Raw genomic sequence first — 10759 nt, 5'->3', positions numbered from 1 at the left:
GTCTGACACTGTTTCCACTGTTTCCCCATCTACTTCCCATGAAGTGATGGGACCGGATGCCATGATCTTCGTTTTCTAAACGTTGAGCTTTAAGCCAACTTTTTCACTCTCCTCTTTCACTTTCAGCAAGAGGCTTTTGAGTCCCTCTTCACTTTCTGCCATAAGGGTGGTGTCATCTGCATATCTGAGGTGATTGATATTTCTCCTGACAATCTTGATTCCAGCTTGTGTTTCTTCCAGTCCAGCGTTTCTCATGATGTACTCTGCATATAAGTTAAATAAGTAGGGTGACAATATACAGCCTTGATGTACTCCTTTTCCTATTTGGAACCAGTCTGTTGTTCCATGTCCAGTTCTAACTGTTGTTTCCTGACCTGCATACAGATTTCTCAAGAGGCAGGTCAGGTGGTCTGTATTCCTATCTCTTTCAGAATTTTCCACACTTTATTGTGATCCACACAGTCAAAGGCTTTGCCATACTAAATAAAGCAGAAATAGATGTTTTTCTGGAACTCGCTTGCTTTTTCCATGATCCAGTGGATGTTGGCCATTTGATCTCTGGTTCCTCTGCCTTTTCTAAAACCAGCTTGAAGATCAGGAAGTTCACGGTTCACGTATTGCTGAAGCCTGGCTTGGAGAATTTTGAGCATTACTTCACTAGCACGTGAGATGAGTGTAATTGTGCGGTAGTTTGAGCATTCTTTGGCATTGCCTTTCTTTGGAATTGGAATGAAAACTGACCTTTTCCAGTCCTGTGGCAGCTGCTGAGTTTTCCAAATTTGCTGGCATATTAAGTGCAGCACTTTCACAGCATCATCTTTCAGGATTTGAAATAGCTCCACTGGAATTCCATCACCTCCACTAGCTTTGTTCGTAGCGATGCTTTCTAAGGCCCACTTGACTTCACATTCCAAGATGTCTGGCTCTAGATTAGTGATCACACCATCATGATTATCTGGGTCGTGAAGATCTTTTTTATACAGTTCTTCTGTGTATTCTTGCCACCTCTTCTTAATATCTTCTGCTTCTGTTAGGTCCATACCATTTCTGTCCTTTATTGAGCCCATCTTTGCATGAAATGTTCCCTTGGTATCTCTAATTTTCTTGAAGAGAGCTGTAGTCTTTCCTATTCTGTTCTTTTCCTCTATTTCTTTGCATTGATCGCTGAAGAAGGCTTTCATATCTCTTCTTGCTATTCTCTGGAACTCTGCATTCAGATGCTTATATCTTTCCTTTTCTCCTTTGCTTTTTGCCTATCTTCTTTTCACAGCTATTTGTAAGGCCTCCTCAGGCAGCCATTTTGCTTTTTGCATTTCTTTTCTATGGAGATGGTCTTGATCCCTGTCTCCTGTACAATGTCACGAACCTCATTCCATAGTTCATCAGGCACTTTGTCTATCAGATCTAGGCCCTTAAATCTATTTCTCACTTCCACTGTATAATCATAAGGGATTTGATTTAGGTCATACCTGAATGGTCTAGCGGTTTCCCCTGTTTTATTCAATTTGAGTCTGAATTTCGTAATAAGGAGTTCATGATCTGAGCCACAGTCAGCTCCTGGTCTTGTTTTTATTGACTGTATAGAGCTTCTCCATTTTTGGCTGCAAAGAATAGAATCCATCTGATTTTGGTGTTGACCATCTGGTGATGTCCATGTGTAGAGTCTTGTGTTGTTGGAAGAGGGTGTTTGCTATGGCTAGTGTGTTTTCTTGGCAAAACTCTATTAGTCTTTGCCCTGCTTCATTCTGCATTCCAAGGCCAAATTTGCCTGTTACTCCAGGTGTTTCTTGACTTCCTACTTTTGCATTCCAGTCCCCTATAATGAAAAGGACATCTTTTTGGGGTGTTAGTTCTAAAAGGTCTTGTAGGTCTTCATAGAACCATTCAACTTCAGCTTCTTCAGCATTACTGGTTGGGGCATAGACTTGGATAATTGTGTTATTGAATGGTTTGCCTTGGAGACTAACAGAGATCATTCTGTCGTTTTTGAGATTGCATCCAAGTACTGCATTTCAGACTCTTTTGTTGACCGTGATGGCTACTCCATTTCTTCTGAGGGATTCCTGCCTGCAGTAGTAGATATAATGGTCATCTGAGTTAAATCACCCATTTCAGCCCATTTTAGTTTGCTGATTCCTAGAATGCCAATGTTCACTCTTGCCATCTCTTGTTTGACCACTTCCAATTTGCCTTGATTCATGGACCTGACATTCCAGGTTCCTATGAAATATTGCTCTTTACAACATCAGACCTCGCTTCTATCACCAGTCACAGCTGGGTATTGTTTTTGCTTTGGCTCTATCCCTTCAATCTTTCTGGAGTTATTTCTCCACTGATCTCCAGTAGCATATTGGGTACCTACTGACCTGGGGAGTTCCTCTTTCAGCATCCTATCATTGTGCCTTTTCATACTGTTCATGGTGTTCTCAAGGCAAGAATACTGAAGTGGTTTGCCATTCCCTTCTCCAGTGGACCACATTCTGTCAGACCTCTCCACCATGACCTGCCTGTCTTGTGTTGCCCAGCGGGCATGGTTGGTTTCATTGAGTTAGACAAGGCTGTGGTCCTAGTGTGATTAGATTGACTAGTTTTCTGTGATTATGGTTTCAGTGTGTCTGCCCTCTGATGCCCTCTTGCAACACCTACCATCTTACTTGGGTTTCTCTTACCATGGGCGTGGGGTATCTCTTCATGGCTGCTCCAGCAAAGCACAGCTGCTGCTCCTTACCTTGGATGAGGGGTATCTCCTTACCACCGCCCTTCCTGACCTTCAATGTGGGATGGCTCCTCTAGGCCCTCCTGCACCCACACAGCCACTGGTCCTTGGGTTGCTCTTCCCGCCCGCCGCCCCTGGCCTCCAGGCCGGGTGGCTCCTCCAGGCTGTTGCCCACCTGGCCCACCTGGCCATGTGGCTTTTCCCAGCCGCCCCTGGCCTCGGACGCTGGGTAGCTCCTCTTTGCCGCTGCCCATGACCTCGGTCGCGGGGTGTCTCCTCCTGGCTGCCACTAAGTGCGGGTGGCTGCGACCCAGCGCAGGATGGAGACCCAGAATCAGAGTCACCAAGAAGGGGTGATCCAGGTAGGGAGGAGAGATTAGGACTACTCGAAGCCACAAAAAGATGTGGGGGAAATTTAAAAGCATTATGCTAAGCAAAATAAGGTGATCTGTAAAGGTACATACTGTATGATACAAATCTTATGGAATTCTGGAAAAAGGCAAAACTACAGAGACAGTAAAAAAAATCCTTGGCTTTGAGGGATTCTGAGGAAACAGGGAGAGGAATAAATAGGAGGCCTGCAAGTATTTTTAAGCTTTTGAAAATATTCTGAAAGGCACTATAATGGTGTACACCTGTCACTATATATTTTTTAAAACCCATAAACTATACAACACAGAGTGTGCCCTGATATAAGCTACAGACTTTCATTGATAATAATGTATCCATATTGGTTCATTAGGGCTTCTCAGGTGATTCAGTGGTAAAGAATCTGCCTGCCAAGCAGGAGACACAGAAGACATAGGTTCAATCCCTGGTTAGGATTGGAGAAGGAAATGGCAACCCACTCCAATATTCTTGCCTGGGAAATCTCATGGACAGAGGACCCTGGCAGGCTACAGTCCATGAGTTTGCAAAGAATCAGACACTCACTCCAAATCTTCTCTCACAACTCCTTTCCTAAGCTCATATAACCTATCAGGCACACTTTCCACATGAGGCTTCCAGCACTCAGACAAGAAGGGTTAAGGACTTTCCGGTTATGTCACCGAGGAGATCACAATAGAGGAGGTCCTGGGGGAAAAGAAAGACAACATAAATAAGACCATGGTCCCCAAAGATACTCAGAGAACAAATAACTTGCCCTGCAGTTTCTCCTCCAGCTTGATCCGCTGGCCACCGTGCAGAGTCTGCAGGTTATGGGAATACCCTGCCATCTAGGCAGGGGCATGGCTCCAGAGGTGGTTCCAAATGGCGCTGATGACAGTTTGGAGAGAGGAGAGATGTAGGTTGGTACTGACCAGGGTAGTCTGGTGCCTCTTCGGGTCCTTCTGCCTGTGGGCAGGAATGGTGGGGATAAAGGAGGTGGGACACGATGAGTTTATTAATGAGAGACATGGGAAACGATAGTGGAGTGCCTTCACCATTTGGTCACCCAATAGAGGTTCTCTTTGGAATTCTCCATCCCTTGAGAGCACAGTCAGGGCAGACCAAAATGTGTCTGCAGAAGCTTTGTGGCATGGTGGAAACAATGGAATGAGAGGCAAGAAATCTTAACTCAGTTCCTCTGTGACCTTGGGAAAATTGCCTTTCCTTCATAAATAATAAATCATACAAGATTATTTTAAAATGGGGATGACCAAAAAGATTTTGTAGAGTAACAGCAAATATTTTAAGTTTTGAACATTGTCTCTTTTGCAACTACTCAATCTGTCCCATGAAAGCAGTCATAGACAATATGTAAATAACTGGGCATGGCTGTGTTTCAATAACATTTTATATATAAAAGAAGGTGGTGGGCAGGATTTGGCCCACAGGCTGCAGTTTGATGATTGCTGATATAGAGTGACAACCAGTGTTGATATTTACATCTCTGACTCATGTATGGGCAATTCCAGAGGGAACTGGTGTAGCAGGAGGTTATCTTGTGAATCGCATTCCCAGAGGGAGTTCTTCCTTCTGGCGTAGATTAGAGGACTGTCAGGCTGGAAGCAGGGGCAAGGGCTGAATAAACTTTGGAATATCTACCTCCTTGAGGAAACTGATTTAATGAGAAGAGAGCCAGTATACTGAATGGAAATAGCCGAAGTTATGACTTAGATGAGTGAGAGTGAATTTGAAGGGTTAATGACTGTGAGTTTGAGTGGGTATATATATGAAGGAAAATTTAAAAGTGTGTGTGTGTGTGTGTGTGTGTGTGTGCTTATGGTGAAGGGCTGTTTTGTGTGAACAGGGAAAATGTGTGCTAGTATGTAAATCATCAAAATTTGTATGGGTAAATAATGTATGTTGTGACTGTATAAATGAATGTGTCTGATAATACGGTAATACGAATGGAAGATTGTGTGTGTGTATGTGGATTTGTAGCAAGCAGAGCTGGAATTGAACTCAGGTAGGTCTAAAGTCCATATAAATTTTCCTATATTACATTGTTTACATGTCTTAGACATTCTGGTGAAATAAGAGAATGAGAAGGGAGTGGAGAGGACGCCAAAGACAAATGGTTAGGTAATCAACAAACAAAAATGTCTGTTTCTAAAACTAATGGAAGGTTTGACTCTAATAATCTGGGACTCAAATATCAGCTTAGCCACTAACAGGTTGTTTGACTTTGGGCTGTTGCTTATCTGAGATTAGTTTCTTTTTGCATGAACTAGTGATACTTTCAATTCCATAGGTTTTGTACAATAATTAGAAATAATAAATATATCTAACAGTAGTCATGGTTGCTATCATCAAAGAAGTATTAATGATAGAAATTGGATATTACTAGCAATAATAAATGAAAAGTAATATTAGATTTGGCAACCATGATATGATAGATTATTTTAGAAAAGGAAGATTTATACATAGTAGCGTATATATGTCAATCCCAATCTCCCAATTTATCCCACCCATCCTTTCTTCATATGCTTGTTCTCTACATCTGAGTCTCTATTTCTGATTTGCAGATAGGTTCATCTGTACCATTTTTCTAGATTCCACATATATGCATTAATATACAATATTGTTTTTCTCTTTCTGACTTACTTCATTCTGTACGAGACTGGAATTGACATATACACACCACTACGCACAAAACAGACAATGAGAACCTATTGTACAGCAGAGGGGGAAAAAAAGAAGATGCAGTCTGTTTGTAGGACATATATTTAAGTGCAAATCGCTCAGTCATGTCTGACTCTTTGCAACCCCAAGAACTATACAGTTCATGGAATTTTTTAGGCCAGAATACTGGAGTGGGTAGCCTTTCCCTTCTCCAGGGGATCTTCCCAACCCAGGGATCAAACCCAGGTCTCCCACATTGCAGGCAGATTCTTTACCAGCTGAGTCACAAGGGAAGCCTAAGAATACTGGAGTGGGTAGACTATCACTTCTCCAGGGGATCTTTCTGACCCAGAATTGAACTGGGGTCTCCTGCATTGCAGGCGGATTCTTTACCAACTGAACTAACAGGGAATGTTAAGTTAACCTTAAAAAAATGCATTCCAGTATACATTAGATGCAGACAAATACTGTTTGATTCTACTTATACAAGGTACCTAGATAATCAAATTCTTAGGGTCAGAAAGTACATTGGCAGATGCCATGGGCTGGAGGTAAGAGTGGCGGGGGAGGGAGTGGGGAGTTAGTGTTTAATAGGGACAGAGTTTCAGTTTAGAAAGATAAAATATTCGGAGATGGATGATGATGAGAGTTGAACAACAATGTGGATGCACTTAGTGCCACTGAAATGTGCAGTCAGATATGGCTAAAATAGTATGATTTATAATATGTGACTTACCAGAAGCACTGAAAAAGGAAAAGGAAGTTTTAGGTGTTATAAGTAAAATGGCATGGGGTAAAGATTGGGAGGGTGGTAAGGGGATAAATGAAGAGACAGTGCACCCCTACTTTTGTGAAACCAAGATGAATGGGGGAAGAGACACAGTAAGGAGAAGGAGTCAGCCTAGAGGCGGAGTTTGAAATGACCGGAGTGACAGACTGATGGAGAGAAGGTTGGGGTCCAGTGCACAGATGGAGAGCTGAGCCTTGAGTGGGAGAAAGAGGGAGAAGACAATTCAAATATAAATTTGTAGCTGGCAGAATGAGGATGGTTAAGGGAAGTAACAGATTTTTTTTCCTTGAACCAGGAACCAGGAAATCGCAATCACCTGATGAAGGGGACCCAGGTGGAGTGAGGTGGACATGGTGTGATTTTCAAAGCATCTCGTGGGTAGCCAAATCCTAGCTTCCCCATTTACTAGCCAGGTGACCTTGGGTGGGGGGTGGGGGATGAAAAACTCTCTAAGCTCTATTTGCTCTCCATCCGTAAAATGGGAAAATGACTACAGTCATTTCCTACTATGTTGATTGAGAAAATGCACGTGCAGCCCTTAGAGCAGAGATACTCTCAGTTGACCTTGTCCTTGGTCCCTGTTTTCCAACCTGCCTCCTCCCTTCCACATCTTTCCTACACAGCAGAGCCAGAGAGAGAGTGACCTCAAATGCAAACTTCATCATGCACCCATGTCACGGCAAACCCTTCAGTGGTTCTTCCTGCTTCAACATAAAGCCTAAACAAACTCCTTACATCAATACCCAGAACCCTCAGTGAGTTGACCCCTACTTCACTGCCTCACATTATTTCCTATCATTTCCTGCCATGTCCTCCAGTCTATAGTAACCCTGAATCATTATAATTTCCCTACAAACTCCTTTTTCTTTCAGATCTTTGTGACTTTGTTCATGTTCTTCCTCCTCACGTGACTTTACTTGGCAAACTCTTGTTTATTTTTCAAGGTTCAACTCAGATTGGCACCTTTAGAAATCCTTTTCTGAACTTCTAGGAAGCTTTCCATGTTTCCACAGCTCCTGGGTTTAACTTTTCCTCTATACTATCTGTATTGTATAGATATTTTGTTTAATTGCTGACTCTTCTCAGGGAGGTCCTCCAGGAGCCATGGTATGTGTTCAGTAAGGTTTATTAAATTGATAATGGACTCAGTTACCATTTTCCTTTTGAGATGTATATCACATTTTGATAAGGTGGAAAATGCAGGGTTATTCACAGCTCTCAACTGTTTATAACAACCTGATGCTAAGGTCTATGGCATTCTAGAGCTGGGAGAACTCACTTACAAATATCTAATCTAGATTCTCTCTGACTTTAGTTTATTTATTTATTTATTATTATTTCGGGATTGGGAACACGTGTACACCCATGGCGGATTCAAGTTGATGTCTGACTTTAGTTTTAAAGTGACAAATAAAAGAGAGACCCAGAGCAGGGAAGTAATGTTACCAAGATAACATAGCTGTTGAATAGAATGGCAAGGACTTTTAACCCATGTTTCCTGGTTTCTAACCAGGACCATTTCCACTTCTTACCCAGAGAAAAGTGATCTGCTTCCATTTCCCCCACTCCAGGTCCAGTCACCTTTTTGGAAAGAGAAAAGAGATGACTGCCAAATCCCATACACCAACATCCAGATGACTCATTCTGGGCATGGCAACCCCCAACCACACTAGTCCCAGCCATTCACTCTTCATTCTGCTGGGGATCCCTGGCTTGGAAGACCAGCACACATGGATCTCCCTCCCATTTTTTCTTTCCTACCTTGTTGCTGTCCTAGGGAATATCCTCCTTGTCTTCATCATCATGACTGAACGCAGCCTCCATGAGCCCATGTACTTCTTCCTCTGCATGCTGGGTGTGGCGGACCTCATCCTGTCCACTACCACTGTGCCCAAAGCCCTGGCCATATTCTGGTTCCATGCTGGAGAGATTTCCCTTGATGGTTGTGTCACCCAAATCTTCTTTATCCATGCCACCTTCATTGCTGAATCAGGAATTCTGTTGGCCATGGCATTTGACCGCTATGTAGCCATCTGTGACCCATTGCGCTATACCACAGTGCTCAGTCATGCAGTAATCATAAGGGTTGGTCTGGCTGTGGTCCTGAGGAGTTTCTCTGTGATCCTTCCAGATGTGTTCCTGGTGAAAAGACTGCCTTTCTGCCATAGCAACGTGCTACCACATACCTACTGTGAGCACATGGCTGTTGCCAAATTTGCTTGTGCTGATATTCGTGTCAATGTCTGGTATGGCTTGTCTGTCCTTCTCTCTACTGTAGTGGTAGATGCCTTGCTCATCTTAGTTTCCTACATCTTCATCCTTAATGCAGTCTTCCGTCTTCCCTCCCGAGGAGCTCGGCAAAAGGCCCTAGGCACCTGTGGCTCCCACCTTGGTGTCATTTCCATGTTTTACTTGCCTGGCATTTTTACCATAATTGCCCAGCGGTTTGGGCATCATGTTCCTCCTTATATCCACATTCTGCTGGCAAATGTCTGCATGTTAGCTCCTCCTATGTTAAACCCCATCATTTATGGTGTTAAGACCAGGCAGATTCGAGAATGTGTGGTTAGTACTTTGTCTTCACAGTGGAAACTCTGCTGAGTTTGTATGACAGGTGATATGATTATCAGCATAGGATACTGCAGTTCCTTTGCTTACTTTGTAGAGATTTATGAAGTAACGGTTGTGTTGACTGTGAGCAAAATTATTTGTTGTGATTTTGAAAGATAGAATGCTATGTTACCTTAGTATTTAGGAAAGAGCATGAGCTGTTGGATCAAAATTAGATTTGAGTACTGGATTTTCCAAAAGTGATGTGTTTGACCTTAGGGAAGTTAGCTTATTCCCTTAGAGACTTCTCAGTGTATGCATAGGGCCCCAGAAAAACAGAAATATAAAAACCAAACTAAGTTATATTAAACAATGAGAATTATTTCCTATAATAAACTTATCTACTAAAACATCTAGACAGAATATGTATTCATTTAATAATATATACATTTGAGGTATAATAAACTTTTATTCTGAATTAGAAATGGGACCAGTGGAACAGAATAAAAAGCCCAGAAATAAACCCTTGTATATTGGTCAGTTAATCTTTGACAAGGATGTCAAGAATTCTCAAAGAGGAAAGGACAATCTCTTAATAAATGGTGTTAGGAAAATTGGATATTCATATGCAAAAGATTGAAATTAGGCCCTTACCTTACACCATAAACAAAAGTTAACTTGAAGTGAATTAAAGACTTAACTCTAAGTCCCAAAACTGTAAAAATCTTAGAAGAAAATATGGAGAAAAACTTCTTGGCATCGGTCTTGGCAATGATTTTCTTGATATCACAAAAACAAAATAAGAAGTCAGACTACATCAAACTGAAAAGCTCCTGTGTGTGCTCAGTCGTGTCTGACTCTTTGTGACCCCATGGACTGCAGTGCACCACGTTCCTCAGTCAATGGGATTTTTCAGGCAAAAATACTGGAATGGGTTGCCATTTCCTCCTCCAGGGGATAGTCCTGACCCAGGGATCAAACCCATGTCTCCTGTGTCTCCTGCATTGACAGGCAAATTCTTTACTACTGAGCCACCTGGGAAGACCCCATAAGCTCCTGCACAGCAAAGGAAACAATCAGTAAAATGAAAAGGTAACTATGAAATAGGGGAAAATATTTGCAAACCATATATCTGCTAAGGGACTGATATCCAAATATATAAGGAACCAATGAAACTCAGTTAGCAACACTCAATAGCAAAATAACACACACACACACACACACACACACACACACACACACACACTCAAAAAGAAATAACCTTACTAAAAAATAGGCAAAGACCTGATTAGACATTTTTTGAAGAAGACATACAAACTGTCAATAGGAACATGTAGAGATTCTCAACATCACCAGGGAACTGTGAGTTAAAACCACAATGAGGTATCACCCCAAACCTGTTAGAATGGATATTATCAAAAAGATAAGAGATGAAAAATGCTGGCAAGGATATGGAGAAAGGGGAACCATTGTGTGGTATTGATGGGAATGTAAATTTGTGGAGCCAATATGGAAACAGTATGGATGTTCCTTAAAAAATTAAAAGTCTAACTATCATATGATTCAGAAATTGCACTTCTGTGTATTTGAAAATAAAATCGGTATCTCAAAGAGATATATACATCCCCATGTTCACTGAAGCATTATTTACAATA

General features: G+C 41.9%; 1 protein-coding gene across 1 annotated transcript; it reads left to right on the top strand.

Moving 5' to 3' along the window:
• The first annotated feature begins 8204 nt into the window (after positions 1-8204).
• On the top strand, positions 8205-9155 carry LOC101121883 (olfactory receptor 52B4-like). Its single transcript, XM_012095958.2, has one exon. It carries the CDS (start codon positions 8205-8207, stop codon positions 9153-9155), a length of 951 nt encoding a protein of 316 aa, XP_011951348.1.
• Positions 9156-10759: the final 1604 nt, after the last annotated feature.

Source organism: Ovis aries, chromosome 15, assembly GCF_016772045.2.
Source record: "Ovis aries strain OAR_USU_Benz2616 breed Rambouillet chromosome 15, ARS-UI_Ramb_v3.0, whole genome shotgun sequence".
NCBI classification, from domain to species: domain Eukaryota; kingdom Metazoa; phylum Chordata; class Mammalia; order Artiodactyla; family Bovidae; genus Ovis; species Ovis aries.
The sequence above is the reverse complement of the archived record's forward strand: the minus strand, read 5'-3'. Positions and strand labels throughout refer to the sequence as shown.

Excerpts from the sequence above, each read along its gene's own strand:
- LOC101121883 (XM_012095958.2), top strand. The coding sequence starts at position 8,205 with ATGGCAACCCCCAACCACACTAGTCCCAGCCATTCACTCTTCATTCTG.